Consider the following 20,199-nt stretch of genomic DNA (forward strand, 5'->3'; position numbering starts at 1 on the left):
GTTGGACTTCTCAACTTGCGGTGGGGTTGCCTTTGTTTAACATCTTCGGCTTGCTTTTGAGAAGACTTTCCTAGCATAAAATGCTATGGCTGCTGTGAAACGCTGATGTTAAGGACATCATTTACACATCTCCGTGCGCATCACAGTGGACATCTCAGCACCAAGAGACACGAGAATTAACAACAAAACACATCTGAGAAAGGATGACACAAAATGTAGAGGTCTTCAAAGAAAACAAGCATTAAGAGACCTGGTATTACAAAGTCGCCCTTTCCCTGTTTGAGATCTACCATCTAGTCATTTCAATGAACTTGTGTATATGAAAAATATGGGGATTGGTTTTTGTTTTCCAATTTGGATATCGCACTTTGACAGAACGTATCAAAGAACAAACATCAGAAGAGAGGCTGCTGGCTCAAGACAACTCAGAAATGGCTCACAGGAGAGAAACGACGACAACAGGTCTTTGTTTGAGAACACAAAGCTAATCTGTTTACGAACACTCATTTGGCACAATCAGCAGTATACTTGGTAAAGCTTGCCTTCTTATACTGAACGGGCAGCTCCATTTTCCAGGGAACACGCTCACTGCCAAAAAGCCAGCACACATGCTGCAGAATCTCTCCCACGCTTGCCAAGTGAAAAGGGAGAACAGCTCTAACTACACAAACGAACTTGTAAGAGGTCTGAATCTTTTAAAGCAGCTTTTGTTCTTCCTCAATAAAGCATCATTTATTTACTTTGTCCTGTGGACAAGATATGCAATCCCCAGGTCTGTGTCACTAGACAAACGTGCTATCAAAACTTTTTATGAAAAACAGGTATCAAAGTACAATTCATTCAAAGATTGACTGTGTCATGCTTTTCAAGTCTGCCCTTGAGCTCTACAGCATCATTAAAGACTCGTAATTGTCTTAGAGCACGATCCTTCAAAGGTGTATGCCATTTCCATTTCCATTCAACATGCCTGTGAAACAAAACTACATGATATCGAAGCGCTGCCAGAACTGTTTAATCCTAAGAAACCTTCAGAACCTTCTCCATCCAGTAAATACACGCACACTTGTGCTGCATTTGCTTACATCCTTCTGTAACTACACCAGGGTCTGCTGCACTTGGTTTAGCAGGACAAGAAAGCAAAAGCTACTGCAGGGGTATCACCTTTTTGAAAAGCTGCAGGCAAGGATGCTTTTCTTAGGTTAGCTTGCTTGTAACAATGGGATTGCTGATGGCAATTTTGGCAACATGGTGATCCCTACCTCTATCTCAAGTCAACAGTCTTCTTTCTGATGTCTACATCAAGATGCACGCGTTTCTACCACATCTGGCTTTCGATAAAAAGTTCCACTAACGTTCATTTGATCTGATTCAATTGGGTGTGATCGCAGCATTAAAAGCTTGTTTCACAGATGGTTAAGCAATGTTCCCTGGAAAAACTGATGGATGGATGCCCGTGGCACTAGAATGATATTTTTCTCCCTTGGAAATATTATAGACCAGATAAATGGCCTGTTTGAGTTTCCTCTTTTAAAAGTGTACTGTAGATTAACCAACTGTACACTTGGTACTAAAGAACTTCAGGGAGCAGTAATATTTAACATATCTAGTAAGAAAATAGTTAGAAAATTCAAGTTTTCACTTTCTTTTTCCCCCATCTATTTATGCTCTTTCTTATAGGCAGAACATAGTGGTGGCAGACTTGTTTCCTACGTAAGTGCTTGAGAAACTAATACGACCGTGGTTGTTTCAGAAAAACAACCAATTTTAAATTAATAAGAGCTACTTTGAGTGGTATTTCTATGCTACAAGGAATGAGACATCGATCACAAAGGTGGCTCAACATTTCTCATTTAGCTTGCAAGCCAAACAGTGCCCATACAGACAGTGGAGTAAGAATGGGCTTCACGTGGATGGTGTACATAGCCTGGTCTCACGTGCAACAAAAAAACCAGCCAGATGTGTCATTGTCAAAAGTACCATCAAATAGCCTGGCAAAACTGTTCAATTACAACATTGCACTATCTAAAGGTAAAGGAAAGCAAAACATATCCACAAAACTCTTTGGGGTAAATTACCTTAAGGAATAAATATGAAGAATTTCTGTGAGGTACCGAACACTGCCCACAGTTCAGTTTCACCACTGATTCAAATACTTGGCTGCATTTTATAGCACCTGACTACACAGTAAAGCTCGTAAGGTAAACATGACAAGCCACTTGAAGCTTCATGCTTTACTCCTGTGATCAGGAAAAATACTGAAAGTTACACAACTGTTTCTAAAGAAACGAACAAAGAAGTTCAGAGCCTAATCTGAAGTTCAGAATTTGGCCTCTGACAGCCTCACCGTGTTTATCAGATTAGTAACTGTCAGATTAATGTTTCACTTATTAACTTCACTGAACGTAAGAATTACTTACAGTTGGTGAACTGAACTGTTTCTGGTTACGATTTAAAATCAATAGATTCCTTTTTCTCTTTTACTGTAACGTAAAAGCCATGCATAACATGGCAGAATTGTTTTACAGCTCTCAGTCATTTCCTAAAGGAATTATTGAGATTTTTCTAACTAAACCAAAAATACTTAACTACACTCACACAAAAAAGGTACTTTTGTCATGGGTCAATTCTTAAAATAGTTCCCAGTGTCATTTGATGAAGAGATACGTGATGGACACTGTAATTAGTTTTAAATGACTATCAGAGCACTGGAGAATATGTTTGGGCCAAACAATTGTCATTAATGCAAATATGGTTTTACTATTTTAAAAAAGAAATGCATTTAGTTTGAAAGTATGTCTGTGTATCCACCCTGCCTCATACATCTGAATGACTCAGCACTTACCCGTGAAAACAGCTGCCATTATTTTAAACCACAACATAATGGGCTATGTCCATTACCAATAAAATGTTTCCAAATAAAGCACCTTGAAAAAAAAATCATCGATATGCGCACAGGCGTCATAGGCCTCAAGACAACAGGAAATATGTTCATTTGCGTGTTCTGCAGCCAACCTTTTTTTTTTTCCTCCTAAACACAAATAGCCCAAAATTCTGAGCAGCTGAAGAGTTAGGGAAACTTCATTCTCTTAATTACTGGAAGTTTCATGTGGCAACACATCCTTACTCATGCAGAGAAACTGGTCAGACATCCACTGCAGGAAAGGAAGGCAATCCTCGCTCACATATGGTCTCTCCATGAAACAGCCTGAAGAGGGATCATTTCCTTGTGTAGCCAGGAGGGAGCTAGAAATGTCCTGAGATACAGGAGGCCCGTCTCAAAGGGCTGCTGATACAACAACTGGTAATTCAGCTCATTTAAACGCACCTCCCGGCAGGTAATGTTCACTGCTTTTCACCCAATGCCTTGCACACAGGGCATTCATCAGCCCACCCACATTTCCATAACGCCTCCCCCATCACAGCTAATTAATTTCTTGAGCTGAGAACCCAGGGGGCAGACCGTGGGGAGTGCTCAGGGTTAACAAACACCAACGCTGCAAATGTGACGCACAGTAACCACGAGCAAAGTCAGCAAGGGACGGATGACCAGGGAGCATGTGGCCACGGGGACACCCAACCCACCCACTGCCACCCCTCTGCTGACTTCAGCCAGAGGCAGCCTCGCCAGGCAAGCTGAGAATGAAGCACAGAGGAAGGAGAAGAAAAAAAAAAAAAAAGGAGCTTGTTTCTGCAGTGAATGCCACAAAGAAAGAGGATAAACTCCAGCACAGCAAGAAACAAGCAAGAGCAAGTCTGACCGGTCCACTTGGATGCTTCCACAATTTGGTATCTGACAGTTTTACTGCTTTTGCTGCTGATGAGTTGTTCTTGTAGGAAACAGCTTGCTCTGGCATGTTGGTTACACACAGATATTCTGCAATCCACCTGCCATAAAACTGTTGCATTTCTATGCAAATAAGTTGTTTGGCTTGTCCAGAATCAGCCATTGTGTTTGCCTGCCATTTCAGTTTTTGGGATCATCTGCTTTCTCACATGAAGTCAATATTCTGATACTGGGCTACCAGTGCCTCAATATTCTGATATCAGGCTACCAGTGCCTCTCTACGCGTAAATAGATATATATATATATAAATCTTGCATTAAGTTGCACATTGACAGCTAAACAGAACTCCACAATTTGGTTAAATACTGTTGGCAGGTGGAAGGAGTTTCTCAGAGTTAGCAAATCACCACTTGCTGTGCATTAAAAGGATTCACATTATATATTTGTTATTTGCCTGTATGAGCCAGGAACTTCCAAGGGACCAAGATTTACAAGATAATTTTTTGGTGGTGGTGGTAGGGTAAAGACCTAGCACCACGTTTGGTCTTTAACCCAATAAAGTAACTAAATGTCACCAAAACCTATTAAGATCAAACAGATAAGGATATTACAATACACTGCAGTAATTTCTTAGGAGAATTTTGCAGCCCATAGCTAAAACAGCTTTTTTATAGAACAGTTTTTAAGGCATACAAGTTTTTCTTCAAGCAGCTCAAAAAAGCTGGTTTTACCATCCAAAAACAAAGTCAATCGAAGATGGTATCGTGCTGTATGACAGCAGTCTTGCCACCTGACATAAGGCGTGTCTAACCTACATAAGAAAACTTTTGCAAGACAAAGATTGCATTCAATAGTAGTCAATATCAATTATTCTTTTGACGACAGATATTCAGAAGACAACCTTGGTTTTAGGCAGAAAAAGTTAATGCATGTATAAAGCAACCTTTAAAACCAGCTGCTCAGTTTCAGAACTTAGGGAACACGAATCAAGGACTACCACTCAGAAAAGAATTTGGGGTATTCTCAAATTCAAAGCAGCATACCACACTACTATGGGATGTATCTTAAGAACTAGCCAAACCCGTACAGCTGCAATGATTCCTAGTTCTCACAGTGAGAGGAAAAAATGTACAGGCTGCACCAGTTCAGCAGGACCAAGGGAAAACTTTATTCTAAATATATTATGACTACTTTAGCAGATTTTTTACCGAACAGAGGAGAATGTCATTGTATGAGAAATGGAAAATAGTAAAACAGAAAAGCAGCAGAAAAGAATCTAGCTCAAGATGACCTAAATATTTCACAGTCAAAGACTGTCCCAAATAACATATCCATCAAATTTAGGTTGTTGCTTTGCTGGCTTTTTATTATTTTTATAAGGAAAGCAACAGAGGGAGTAGAGTGACAAGGGAGAAGAACATCAGAACGATCACAGTGATGTGTATTTTGACAGACATGCATGTTTAGACAGAAGTACCTGCTGCAGTTAGCAGCAGTAAGACTGCATTTGACTGACTGAAATTAGCTCTCACTTATTAGAAGCACTGAAGAAGCTGCTGTAGTTTAGGGTTCCTAGTCCTTTAACAGGTCTATTTGTCTCATCACAGGGCAGTACAGAACTCAAACATCAGTTTTGGGAGTGACAAAGCCATAAGGAAATAAAATAGTGTTGTTGCTAGAGTGATGACAATGTCAAGAGTATGTCTGGAAATCCTAGTCCAAAAGTAATTTTCAACAAGGAACACACATGAAAACAAACATGGATGCACAAATAAGATTTAGAAAGGATAGGGAAATACAAGTTCTATTAGGACTGCTGTAAACCACTGACATCTAGAGATAGGCAAGAAAAATGCAGAATAAATTGTAGCACACGATTTTCATATGCAGTTATTCATAAGTGGTATTTCACAATTCATATTAAATTCACTTCAACTTCTTTGGATTTTCATTTCTGTGCTGCTTTTGAGGCACAAAGGCCACAAACAGTTTATATAGATTAGCACAGCTATGGCAGACATCAATGTCATGCGCTTGGATCATGTTTGACTGAAGTATTTACATACTGGATTACACAATAGATTTCCCATTCTCCAGTCTTTGATTCTACATTATATTAAACGTTAGGCATTGCTCTCCATCCACATAGTTCATCTCTCTAAGGCTAAGCCATGCTATACAATCAGACCTAGTAGTTGCTATTCTGTCAGGCAGTGAATTAAGTAGTCCTCAATTTAGTAAGCTAGCGTAAATTAGTCTTAATGGCAATCCCCTCCATAGGCCATCTACATGCTGCAATATAGTCACAGATCCCAGGAAAGATAGAATTAGATTGTGCAGCTTCTTACCTGCAGCTCCTTTGAGACTCTCTCTAAGTGGTTAGTTATCTTTTTTATTAGGTCACTATACATCTGTTCCGAATGCTGCTGGCATACACACTTATACACACAACTGCAGAAACAAATATAGGAACAAACGATGAACTTACAACAGTTTGCAACGAGGGATAACAGACTTCAAAATATTTTGTTCAAGTCTCATTTCAGAGGCTAACAGGTTTAACTGAATGATTGCTGAACAGCCCTAAGCTTGGAACGAGCTCCAGCAGACTCTTAGGTCTGAAGGCCCCAGTGTCCACCACCCCTTGCCCCCACCCAACTTCGCTTTAATATACAATGAATTCTCTCAAGAGTGCACTTCTGAACAGACAGGGTGACTGTCAACAGCACACTCCTATTCTAGCCTGGGAGGCTTTTCTCCCCCCACAAATAATAGTGTAAATAAAGTCCCCAGGAAACTAAGCAGGTTTAAGGATTATACACATACGCCCTAGGGCAAAACCCCTGTTAAAAGATGGACACCACTGGCAGGCAGACTTAGAAGTTGTACTGAAACCATACTAGTGCTTTAAACAGAAGCAGCAAAAAGTCCTAAAAATAAAGACCTATGCAGGTTATTTCACCTATTATTACTTAAATCCTAAAATAAAAAAATATATTTCATAATAAACAAAGATGCAGAGAAAGAGCAACAAAACTTGCATTCTACATTCCATGGCTCGGCTGAATTAACTCTGTTGTTCTTCAGTGCCACTTTTGCTTTATAAGAACTTTTCATTGTTTTCATACTGCAATAACAGCGTATCTGCAGTGAGTCTATGTACTGAAAGCACATGTACAGCAGTTGTCAAACTGTTTGTATATATACACACACAGATAATGGTGTGCGTACCCATACATACAGGTATGGATATACACATGCACACACACGTGCTATTTTCAGCCCCAAGTTACGTTATGGTATTCATCTTCAGGACATTAGCAGCACCAAGCAGCTTTTACTTTACAGCGCTTTCATTCTTTCAAGTCAGCACTTGGAAAGCTAGCTGCCAAATGCAAGAGGCAAAGGAAGACTTCACCTGATACCTTGGGCAAGCCAAACCTTCTTCCCCCCTCTCCCTACTGCAGGAGCAAGCAGTTTAGAGCCCAGAGACTGCTCTTGGAACATGCACAGACCAACTCATTTCCAGGCTGGTCCAGATCCCAGACTTTAATACTTAATATATCTAGTAGTACCTAAAGGCTTAAAGACATGGTACAGCAACATCATGTCCCTCTACGGGAATAACCACGTTCCAATTCCCCACTGAGCAGGCATTACAAAGGAAAATAAAATGAAAAAAAAAAAAAGGATTAACACAATTAAGGGCTATTGTAACTTCGTAATGCGAGGGAGAGGTTAGGTACCAGCTCCAAGACTTCAGGGGCCTACCCAATGTTCTCGTGCAGTAACTGACACTGAGTCTTCTGGAAGATTTTACAAGCAGATTATCCTTAACAGATTTAACATTCCTTTACCTCTCAGAAGTTTTTATTAATTACCTTTGACAACTTCAAAAGCACCAAAGAGACTTTATTCACCCTTATGCAAAGTCTTTTCATTTGGCAAGCCACGCTATTTCTTAGAAAACACACCCCACACCATCCCACCTATTATATTTGGAAAATAAACGTGTATCTGGAGTTTAATGTTATTTAAATAGTAGTAGTAGAAGTCCTGTTTCTTTCACATGAAGTCTATCAATGGCTGATCCTATTTTGGAACAAGCAAGCGCAAAAGACATTTTGGTATGATGCAGTAACAGCATAAACATGAATTTAATTTTGATCAAAGAAACACAGGTAAGGAAAGCCAGAATGACTTTTGTGATCTCTTGTAAACCACCCAGCAAGTTAACAACAACAAATGGCCTTAAGCTTGCTCAATAACTAACCAGTGCACAGCCACTTCCCCAAGTTAACAGCTTCATTTATAACTCTGCAACTAAACTGACTTTTAGAATGCATCTGCTTATTGTTGCATGTGGTATCACTATACTTACTTCAGCAAGGCATTCTTGTAGCCAAACACTAGGTTTCGTATGCACATGCAGGGCATTTGTACTTTTTATCTCTGCACTTCTATTTAGAGGTTACTTCCCCATTTTCAGATCCTGTTTTCAGTTCCTGATTGCAGGCTGATTCTGTGAATCATCCTTGCCCTGCTATTACCCCAAAAGAAGTCACCAGCTTGTTAGTCCTTTAGCACAACCAAGCACCTTAACACCTTAAGAAACGAAAGACTCAAGCAGGACATTAGGAGATCGACATTTAGCAAGAGGAATGAAGATTTGGGACTTGCAAGTTGTCTTGAAGAACACTGATCTAACTGCATTACCTTAGGAAAGGATTGCCAGAATAAAGCTTAACTGCTCACATTTCCCTCATCTCAGTTTCCATTACAACTTTCTGCCACTATTAAACCCTTTTACTAGGAAGCAACTATACTCAAAAATGAAAACAGTCAAAAATCACACTGAGATAACTTATGTGTAAGCTGACCCACAGTAAATATCTGTATAAACACCTGAGAAGTTCTCTCCCAACTTTCAGTGCTGTGGAGTAGACACCTACAGTTACCACCAATCACATCAAGCACACCAGCTAGCCTATCTATTAACGCATTGCAGTTTGCATTACAGAAACCTTGATTCCTTTATGCAGCACAAAGATGGTCAAAAAGACCATTGTATTTTCAACTCAGTTTCACTGTAAAAAAAAAATATATATAAGGTATATAGCTGTTTGAACTACTTGAGATAAAAAACAGCCTATTTTTCAGAGTAAAGAACTAGCCTATGGAAACAGGATCTAAGCCCTAAGTCTGATATATATTTTCTATAATACTCCCAGCAAGCATCATCAATAAATTCAATAAAAAGGAACTCTTTCTTCCATCTTCAATCTAGCTTGTCTAGATTGTAAGTCAAGCAAAAGGACACTCTAAAATTAAGTAAATAAATCTCCCAGCTGGAAGAGGCTGTGTCAGAGTAACTACACCCACAGACATAATTTTAAAAGAAAACTTCAGAACTGACACTCTAGCTTTGTGAGTAACACTACATTATAACCTATTGCTTTGATAATAGTAAAAATTAATGCAACAGACATCTATGCATCACTACAGTACTGCATTAAGTGTCACCCTGACGTATAAAGGTTAAATAGGAGGAACTTAAAACCTATTACTCCTTTAATACATGTATTTTTAAAAAAAAACACACCTACTCTTAATTGCAGACAAGTAGATGTTAACTGTTTTTGATGCCTGTTTGCACATCACTGATTTCAAGCTGAGAAGAGGGTTTTCATTGCTTACACTCAAGCTGCAAAATGCATCTCAAACCAAACTGACCATCTTTATTGCCTCTACAGATGCTGATGTCTAAGTCCTGACAACAGCAGTTCCAGAAGTCTGAAGAGGAAAGAATTTTTCTGAAGTTTTTAATTGGTGTTAAGAGGGAAGACTGAACACCTGCCAATCTTTTATCTGGTTCCCTAATCCGAACGAGAGACACAGTGGCTATGAGCAAGTGGGCAGAAGACAGTAGAGTTGAAATGCTCCAGAACAGATGCCTGCCTTATTCCTTCGGGTGCAACATCAGGCTACTAGTTGTGCTGCTGGCAAGGGCCAGTAAACACGGCAGCAGCTCCCCAGTTTCTATCCTGTTCACCTACAGCCTGGCTACGTGTCACCTGTCACCTACAAAACAAAAATACCCGTTTCTGTCACTCTCGTAAGAAACTGTCAGGTCTCAAAAGCATTTAGTATGTTTGTCTAGAGCAGCAACATGGCTTTGAAGCACATCCCCCTGCCATTCCCAACTGTGCGCTAGCTCAGTCTGCAGGGCAGTTCTGGTGAATGAATAGATTCCTTTTGAAGCAAAGTAAAGCAAAGCTCCAGGCAAGGCACGAATCAAGTGTTCTCCAGACAGGAAAGCAGACGGAAGGGACTGAACTGCACGCCAGTCCTTCACACGGCTCTACCACACATGCAGGCAGCAGGATGGTTGGTCAGAGGGAAATCAGACCCAATCTACTGATTCAAAGCACGTAAATGACAGTTTATATGGAAATATCAGTTGCTTCATCTTACTCCTGCACTACTACTGCACCAAGCTGGATCCTATTAAACGTTTCAAAAGTTGTTTTGTCATATCAAGTCAAACACCTATCATGCCATTCTCTTCTTCCCCTTTGAGGAAAGGGATGTTGAAACTCCAATGCATTTCTTAATATATGGTGCTAAGCAACTGTGGCAGAGCTTACTTTAATGTTAACATTTTACACATTTTCTTCTTTAGCATTTATTTCTGTTAGCATGCGATATCAAGGTATTTTTTTTACCCATTCCAACCATTTAAAAAATATTGTACTTTACATTACCTTCCCTCTTCCCTCCCCATAAATACAAAAAATGACATATGCATATGCTGCAAGACAGAACCAACATTTAAATTTAAAAAAAAAGGTCATGAAACACTTGAAAGACTTCCTTACCTGTATATTTGTTCATAGGAGATAGGGATGTAGTCACCAGGACTCTGAGTTAAAAGCTGATCTATGGCACTGTCCAACTTTGGCCAATATGTGCTCTTATAGTCTTCAATCGTTATAACATTCATTACTACAAGGAAAAGACAAAGCTACAATTAGTGGTTCTTTTAGTACAACTTTAGCCAAAAGATCATAACCAAGTGAACTAGCTGCAATTCTGATCACACTGATAAGCTGGCCTTAAAAAAAGAAAAAAAAAAGGAACAGTTCACTTCTGCTAAGATAACCTCATCTAAAAATAAAGCCCATACTTGAATCTGCATCTTTTTATTTAAAAAATAATAAGAAATCAGAAAAGCTGCCAAATCAGCGCTTGGAGAAATTTTAGGGGCCCAAGAGGCAGGGGAAGGGAAAAAAAAAAAAATCAACTCCTAGGAATTTTAGCATGACAAAAATCTATTAAAAACAGTACATTTAAGTCACTTGACTACTAAGTTACAGAACTTTGTGAGAGCCCAGAAGCAACAATTCCTCCGAGTCCTCGCAGGCAGAAGAGCAAGCTTTGGCCAAGACTGACGAGTTTTAAGACTAGTCCTTCCAAGCAGCTGTATGAATTTTACAAGCCTCAGATGACACCAACAGCTTCCTTGGCCTAAAAGCTTACGCAATTCCCTCTGCCTTCAATTGCAGTTAGGCTCCTGGGAGACCTTTCTGGCTTTGCATTTCAGTTCCCCCTCTATCTCCTTTTCCCCACAGGAGACATTTACGTTAGCACCATCACTCCCTGATTTCACTCCAGTGCTTCCCAATTGCACCTTCTTGCACAAGCCACAGACACAGGAGGGTTTTATGCTCTTTTTTTTCAGAGAAGATTTCTGGACTACCTATATACACGCGGCTCAGTGCCAGCAGCAGCCACGTTAGAAGGGGCAGCACCTTTCCCTTCGCAGACCTACCTGCTGGCCTGTCACACCACCACTGCTTGACAGCAGCCACTCCAAAAGAAAACCTCAGCAACTAACAGCACAAGCTATACTTAATGCCAAAACGATCTACTCCAGGAAATCTGATGCCATTTCTTCATTTGAACCCCACGTGTGGGCCAGCATTACATGGAACAGAGACTGAAGATAATTCCCACCCAAACCACCGGGTTCAGACACCGCACAGAAGGACTACTTTGAATAGGGCTGCAGCGTAAGTAGGTGTCTAAAGGTAGATTCACTGCTGGGTTTGGGGAGCAAGATTTACGAAATGTTATTTCCATGAGGACTTGAAGAGAGCTTGGTAGGTCACTGCTGGCAGCATTACTAAGAACAATCTCAAAGAAGTTGGACAAAATAGTTAACGGCGTCGTGACAAAAAAAAGAGTGTGAAGAGGACACAGACTAAAGGGAGGTGGAAGCCAAAAAAAAAAAGTGTTCAAACACTACCTGTAAGAGCAGGTACTACACAGACCCCTACCATGAGCCTTTGGAGGGCATCCCAGCCAGAAGCCTTGCTGAGCAAGGCATCCATGTGCCCAGCTGTATGGCAAGGATCTGCTCCAGGTCTCAGCCCACACAGAGCGCCAGCCTGGGGCCCTACTACGCACCACGGGGCCCTACTACGCACACTTGCACTCCGAAGCAGACTTTGAGGATTTGTGTTTCACCAGTTCCATGAAAAAGGTGGATCTTTGCAGAAGTGCTGCTCCACAGAAAACATTAAACTGCAGTCAGCAGAAGTATCGGTCCAAATCCTGGTTGCGGATTTGAATGTGTAACACCACCCACATCTGATTTAACATACTAAGTTCTACTTGTTTAAGAGAAAAGAAGCAAGTGAGAACTGAGAACACTGCACAATGTAAGTATTTAACAACGCGGAAATAGAAGGAGGAGGCAGGTAGGAAGGCCTGCCCGTTAGAAGCACTCCACAGATAAAGGTCACAACACTTTTATGACAAGCCCCAGCAGGTCTGCAGAGGAAACACTCATGGGTTCCAAGTAACTTCCTAGAAAAGCTTCGATTTTATTCAAAAGACTCTTACAAGTATTATTTCATTTGATTTCCACACTTTGTTTCTGAAAATAAGCCAACCACAATGTTTACAAAGTTAAGAGTCCAAGGACTACCCGTTGAACAATCCCTATTTTTATTCTCCTAATCCAGAAAACAGGCTCCTTTCAAGATTCACCAGCTGCCACAAGCCCAGCAATACCTCTTTATTTTTACAAACACACAACACAAAGAGCAAAGGATGGCTCAAAGCAGTATCCTACGGTTACAAACTCTGCAAGAACAACCTCAAGGCCAGGAAGGAAAGGAACCACAAACAGAAGGAAGGAAAGAAAGAATGAAAAAATATTGACCCTGTAAAAACAGCTTTCATTTTTTTCCCCACCTTTTTAGGATGACATCCTTAAAAGTCTTCCCTACACTAGGTATTCAAGATTTGAAAGAATATCTGTCCAACAGCCTCCTTTTCCATTTTGTAAGGCAAGGGTGATTCTGAAAGATGAGCTTCATTTCCTCGAGACTTAAGTTTCTGGGAAGTGACACAGATATTTTGTAACAAGGCATGCTAGAATGCATGACTTTATCCAACTACACCAAGTTTGATTTCTCTCCCTGCCCCACCCGAGTCTGATTCAGTGGAAAGGAAGTCAATTTTCTCCAGTGATTTATATTTCACAACTAAAGCTAGCGAAGCAACTGATGCTTTTCCACGCACCAAAAAGTTCAAAAGAAAACCTGTGTGGGTCAAATGCAGCAGTGAAATCATTTGGGTGAAAAAGAATATGCATGAGTTTCGTGATAGCCTAGGTATTTCAGCATCACGGCTGTAAATGAAATATAGCCTGCTCCAAACTATCGAGCAGAATGGCAAAAACACGAAGGTTTTAAAAAAAAAAGTTAAAAAAATCCAGGAGTAGGCATACATTGCCCACAAAAGCAATAAGAAAAACTTACAAACTCACATTTTCTGCATAACTCAAAAAAGATGCTAGAAAGGTAATAGGCACAGAACACGAAAAATAGAATAATGGTAAAAAACAATGCCTCCACTGATTCTGTTCTTTATGTGAGGCAACTTTACCTGAAAAGATACTCAAAAAGTTTACTATAGGCTCACAGAAAAGCTGTCCTTTTAATACTATGGCTAAAAAAGCAAGGGATGAAAGCATAGGTGTAAGGGAATCCAACCCACTGCCGACTAAGCAGACATTGGTCCGTCAATTTTCTGTCATTTACTCAGTCAATAAAATCTGAAGCAAGAAAGCAGCAAGACATCTCAGAATTTTTGATTATTTCACCTCAAGAGTGAAATATATGCAGCCTTCCTGCTTAATTAGCAACACTCACTACAATCCTAAAGTATTTTGTGCAAGAGTTGAAGCTGCAGACACGTGCCTGACCCTAATTTACAACCTCATGGCCACCACTGCAGCTCCATGCTTCTCTTTTCCTCAGTTCTCACACTCACTTGCCGAGGAGACTCGCTGTACTCCCTGCCCGAAACATCCTCGCACGCCTTAGCAAGTCCATCAGTCTGCGGCCTTCAGTTCTTTCCTGGGTTTAGTGATACGTTTCTTCGTCTGCACTAAGACTGGGTAGTTAAAGAAATGTTGAACTCCTTGTTTTTTCCTCACACCACCAGTTTACGTTGTGTTAAACTGCATTATGTAACAGGGTAGGCAGAGTTTTAAGGGACACGCTGCCACTCAGCCTCATGTGCCCATCCGAAATGAGACTGGCATTACATACATTCATAATCACCCTTGCTCGAAAAGGATAAAGCACAAAAGCTACGTTTCCCCCCATGATTAGGGTATGCTGCAATTGCTAGCAAGAAGCGTTTTCCCTAAACGTACTGAAAGCTCTTGCTCTTATGTCCTCCCTTATGACCTTTACAAATATTTTTCTTAATAGCACTGCTTTATAAATCCTTGGCTATGACTGAATTGAATCCATGTAAATAGATTTAGTTGTTAATTCAAACATGGAAAATTGTCTTACATTGCTCTGACCAGGACAAAAACTATTAAATGAGCTATGCATTATGATACCTGATTTCTGATTTTACTTCTCCATCCAAAGCTCAAGGGAAGAAAACTGCATTTGTCTCCCCTAGAAAGATTTTGAAGTTTCTGTCTAATCTTCTTCCTCCTTTAATGTGCAAGCTGAATTAGACCAAAAAAGGGCCCGCTAGACTGCTTTAGTCTGCAACTAAAAACATGAACAAAAGCAATAAGCTGTATGCAATTATATACTAAGATACAGGCAATGGATTTTTGTTGTTGTTTAGGAGGAAAGAATCAGGACAGGGAGACCAACCTGAACGTCACTGGAGCTCCAATTTACCACAGGCAGCACTGCTGGAAACTGTCAGCCATCTGTGCTTTTACAGTTCACCTGCAGGACAACCTAACCGAGCTGAACACTGCTTCGTGCTCTGCTTGATGACACAGGCAAGGAAGGAGCCCTTTTTCTGACAGGCCTCTTCCTGCAGAAGAGAGCAGACAACTTTCTTATCGAGCTCAAGCCTGACAAGCAGCTTCTGCAGGCACGCTCTGCCGCTGGGAAGACACAGCAGGCAGGAGAATTTGCACACTGCCTCCCTTTTCACTGCACGTTTACCTCCGAAGTGACCTCTTGCTCCTTTTCTATACATGGAAAAAGAGGAGATCGAGGGGTCCCCGATCAGCATCAGGATTAGAACATGCAGGATACCTGCCGGCACCTGTACTGCATCACCAGACTCGTGTCCTTCATGTGCACACACCATCAACACTACCAACAATAAGCAAGCGTGCACAAAAGCTCTACTGACCGTACTACCTCGCTCAGTTTTGTACTCGACAAGGCTTAACGAATGCTGAATATCACTAAGACAGCTGTTGTGTTGGTAGCATCAAGGCTGGAGAAGTGAAAACAAGAACCCAGAAGCCACACATGCAGCAAAATCACGCAGAGCTTTCTCTTCTGCCCTGATAGCCCTGGACTAGCTGGAAAATCACCTTCCCATCTGGGGGAGGTCCGAAGTTTGCAAACACTTTCATTCTGGAAAGTGAAAGGAAGGAGGAAAAACTTGATCTCTAAACTCTGAATTGGGAGTTCAGCAACTCTATTAGCAAGGCCAAGTGACATTTTGTTTCAACCTTCTCAAGTGTTTACGAGCCACCCTAAGGTACCTGGGGCCCTGACAGCAAGGCCGGCAGAGAGCCAGGAAGTTGAAGGAATCTGGGAGCCTTGGCTTCAAAGCAGCCGGCCTTGGCTGCGAGCCTGGAGCCACGAAACCCAGGCGGCCAGAGAGCCAGGGAGCCCCTGCTTCTGTCTCCTGGTCGGCTCAGAGGCTGAGCTGCTGAGGAACTATACGGGTGGGCTGGCGTGGAGGGGAAAAAATAGGAAAGAAAGAAGAAACGTGCATTTCCCATCAAAATTTCAGCATGGCAATTGCTACAGTTACAGGAATGTATTAGCCAAATTCAAGCTTTCTGAAAGCCACTAGAGAAAAGGGCCTATTTTGCCTAGAGAAACAACTTATGTAAATACAAGCAGAATCAAAAGGAACAGCAGAGAGATCTTCCCTTTCCTTGCCCTTAGCTCAGCAAAACCACAAAAAAAATCTCAGTATTTGCCACCATTACTGTTAAAAACTAGACTCGAAAGATGGTTTCAAACTACTTTGATGGCTCAGCACATCCAGCGCTGTTCTCAGGCCTTCACAACGGCCCTGGGAGGCCAGCAGGTGCTGTACACGTATCCCCACTACCCCAGCGGGTTTCACACACGGGTCTGCAGCGCATATTTCTGCTGGTGCCACGCACCCTGGGCTATCGTGGTGCTTTTTTTTTTCAGTCGGAAAGAAGAAACCTGCAGGAAAACGCTGCCCGAGTTACAAGCTCCGGGCGAAGCCACCGCGTCCCCATCGTGCCACCCTGCCTGCACGACACCCGTGCGAGCAGCAGAGGCTGCGAGCAGCGTGCACGGAGGGTTCCCCCCCCCCCCCCCCCGGGGACCAGCACTGCGAGCCCCCGCCTCCCCTCAGCCCCCCGGCACCCCCCGGCCGCTGGGAGCAGCCCCGGCGGGGCGCACTCACGGAACTTGGAGGTGGAGGCGTTGATGTTGATGGCGGCGGCGATGGCCCCGGCGCCGGCCGCAGGCCCGGCCGCCCCCCTGTGGGCCCCCCCCGGGGTGTCGCCGCCCCGCAGCACGCCGTTGGCCTCGGCCGCCCCGGGCAGCGGCGGGGACCCGGCGGGGCCGTGCAGGAGCCGGTCCCCGAGCAGGTGCCGCTCGTAGCCGCCGCCGGAGCCCCAGTTGTTGTGGTTCTGGTCGTCCATCGCGGCGTCTCCTCCTCCTCCTCCTCCGCCGCCGCCTTCCTCCTCCATGCTCTCCTCCTCCTCCTCCATCGGGCCGCGCTCAGCGCCCGCCGCCCATGGCGGCCGCTCTCGGCTCCGGGCACGGCCCGCGGCGCCCGGCCGCGTAGTGCGGAGCAGGGCAGGGCAGAGCGACACTTTGCGACGGCGGGGCTTCCGCGGGGCGCGCCGGGAAGTGTAGTTCGGCACGGGGGATGGCCCCGCCGCCATTAGGGGGTGGGGAAGGTGGAGGAGGTCCCCGCGGTGGGCATGGCCGGCCCCAGGTCCCCGCAGCGCTGCCCCGCGGCGTGGAGGCGGCCTCGCGCTGGGTGGTGGCGTTCCCTGCCTCCCCGCTGTGAGGGGGCGCCGGCACGAGGCCTGTCTGAGGCCGTTTGTGTTGTCCCGAGCTGGGTCACAGCTATAATAATAAATAAATTGTCTGCTTTTCTTCGAGTGTAACTGCTTTAAGGCTTGTTCTCAGTCGAAGGTTCTGGCTGCTTTGGTGGAGGGAATCAAAACCAGCAAATGGTTTGTACTGAAAATGGATTTCCACTGGACGGAGTTTTGCTTTTGGTTGCAAAACAACAAAAAGCTATTAAAAACAGAGGTGTCCAGCCTTCTCCCTATTTTACTGCATCACAAAGTTTTCTTATGTTATAAAAGCAGACGCCATTGATTTCACTGCGCATCAGAACAGGTCTCTTCTGAGCTGAATTTGCACCCAATTTGTCCCTATTGCATTATTTTCATTTACGTTTCACCAAACAGTGTTTTCCTTAGATAAAACGATCAAGCCGTGACCACCGCTGTTCACACCAATACACGGTGCTCGGGGACCAGAGGCTGACTTGGTGCACCCCACACACATAGAGCCCAGGCGAGGGATTCGCCCGCCTGTTGTGGTGCTTGACCTGTTGCTGCCTACACCTAAAACACAGCTGGAAAAAGGACGGGATTTTGTTGTTTCTGTTCATCCCTTTTGCTGCATCTTTTGCTGAGTAGGATGTGTGATAGCATGCAAATATCAGTAGAGTCACTGACAGTGAATATTAAACTTTGAAAGCCAAAGCAGCAAACCGTTTTTAGCTTAGCTAAGTGTTGCAATTTTCTGATAATTACAAAGAAACACAAGTAAGGTTTGCATATCTTCACTGCGTCAAGAAAGACGTGTTTGTGCTCTCAACCTGCAAAGCAACTCCGTTGTAGCCTCCTACTCATCCACTTCCACTGATGGCAGCAGCAGCGCTCAGGATGCCAGTATTGAAGAACACCACGACCTGAGGAGAAATCAGGAACTTATCAGTACAGTTTTATCTTGATTAATTTCAGAAACTCTCATGTTAACATCTAAAAGCAGTAAAAAAAAGGCAAGATACTATTTTTCAATTCTAGGATTTCTTATATTCTGTTTCATAGCCTCGTGTTGCACACACCTGTTATTGTTGCTGTCTCTGTAATTTACTGGCCGGCTGGGGTCTTTCAATTTTCTTTGCCGTGATCTTTAAAGGCACATTTCCTTTGTAATCCGTTTCACAACGTTCCTTGCACCATGACTACACTCACTGCACTTCCTTGTGGCAGAACTCCAAAAACGCTTGGGGAGTACTTCACTGTGGCGTTCTCTGTGTAGCCTCCTCTGGTGCCTTATGCAACGAGCTGTCTCATCTTACAAATTAAACAAGGAGCTCTTTCTTGCCTCCCGTATGGCAAGTGGCAAGCTGAAACAGTAATCTGTGGCTCATGCTATTTAAACACGACTGCATGCCGATAAAGGCGCTGTCAAATATTTCATCGTTAACGAAGCTCTTGGTTTTGCATGCTCTTCAGACTTGTCCGCATGGTTTCCTTTTTTCCTCATCAGTGTGTGAAAGTTTGACTTAGGCTTAAATACGATCTTTGCAAAATTATATTTTGCAATACCACAACAATAATTATTTTCAGTGTTAATTGAGAACACCACATACAAATGCAGTTCTGATAAGAGCTTCCAGGGCATCTTCACATCTCCATAAAATCCCTGGAGATGTGTGACTCGTATTTATTGGAATTAGCTCATCAGTAGGCTATTAGTACTTTAGCCCACAAAGCAACATGCTGATGTCAGATCTGCAGCAACGCTTTCATTTCAAACTTCTGAATCCATATTTAATTACCTAGGTGAGTATCTGCTTCAGCTTCTCTTCTTCTATCGTTTCTTTTCTTTTTCCTTTCCTTTCGTGGAGGGAGCAGGTAAATGTTATATGGAGCCTATTGGTAAAGGATATGCACAATGCTTCCTGCTATTGACGATAAACAGTATGAGACGAATACAATTCTTATTTTAAAATAAAGCATTTTTTTCCTTATTTCCCAAGTGCACAGTCCACTGAAGTCAATAGGAAAGTTTTGATTGATTTAAATGGGATTTCAATCAAGTCCTAACACAGCATGTAAAATGCTTCCCAGATTTATAGCTCTGGCTCTAAACACCATAGGAAAAAGGAAAATAATTCTGAAAAGAACGAAATACAAATGCTAAGCAGAGCCTTAAATAGCGCTCTGTCAGGAGGAGCATGAAATGTTGCTCTTTCGGTGGCAACTAAGACAGCCCTGCGCAGAATACTGATGGAGGATGGACAAATTACAAGGGATGTTCAAGTGCCTGTTACTTTTGAGATGTATTCTGGCAGTGTCCAGGAGGTGACCTGCTCAGGCTCAGTGAACCACTCATCCCTCTGCAGCCTGGCAGTCTGTGGCAGTCCCCTTCCAGCAGTGACCAGCACTTGGGGCAAGCTGATCACTGCAAAGTTTTCAAGCAAGTGCAGGCTACGTAAGGCAGGCTACAGAGAGATGACCCTTAGCATTTCTTTGACTATATACAGACTGCAAACAGTGTCTGTTTCATTATATTACAATCTTGTAGCTAATGTGATAAGGCCTTGAGAACTAAAGGCATTTATGATTTAATGACTCACATTTTATCAGCAGTATTGATTTCTGAGGAGGAAGGAAACACGGCACAAGCTGAAATCCCAGCACAAGCTGAAATCATCTGCATGTAGAGAAATCATCCTTGCCAGCTCCCACAGACAGAAGAAATCCAAAGAACCAGAATATTTTGGAAGTAAAGAAATCCCAGTTGCACTCTTCCCATAGAGCAGGGGCATGCTGACACCCAGTGCCAGCCATGGGTGGAAGAGAGAAGCACCCACCCTCTGTG

The 20,199-nt window shown here is 42.8% G+C and overlaps 1 protein-coding gene across 2 annotated transcripts in view; it reads right to left on the reverse strand.

Moving 5' to 3' along the window:
• Nucleotides 1-17,187, reverse strand: part of CACUL1 (CDK2 associated cullin domain 1) — a 48,376-nt gene extending 31,189 nt beyond the window's left edge. The window contains exons 1-4 of one of the 2 annotated variants that reach the window (XM_035329946.1): nucleotides 16,867-17,187; nucleotides 16,745-16,830; nucleotides 10,663-10,789; nucleotides 6,133-6,235 (exon numbers count right to left, since the gene is read on the reverse strand). In XM_035329946.1, the coding sequence (XP_035185837.1) occupies nucleotides 6,133-6,235; nucleotides 10,663-10,789; nucleotides 16,745-16,830; nucleotides 16,867-17,054 (504 nt within the window). In that variant the 5' untranslated portion in view covers nucleotides 17,055-17,187. Of the gene's footprint in view, nucleotides 1-6,132; nucleotides 6,236-10,662; nucleotides 10,790-15,662; nucleotides 15,835-16,744; nucleotides 16,831-16,866 lie in introns of those variants that run through there. The other variant, XM_035329947.1, reaches the window with a different exon arrangement.
• Between the last annotated feature and the right edge of the window lie 3,012 nt (nucleotides 17,188-20,199).

Source organism: Oxyura jamaicensis, chromosome 6, assembly GCF_011077185.1.
Source record: "Oxyura jamaicensis isolate SHBP4307 breed ruddy duck chromosome 6, BPBGC_Ojam_1.0, whole genome shotgun sequence".
Classification (NCBI taxonomy): domain Eukaryota; kingdom Metazoa; phylum Chordata; class Aves; order Anseriformes; family Anatidae; genus Oxyura; species Oxyura jamaicensis.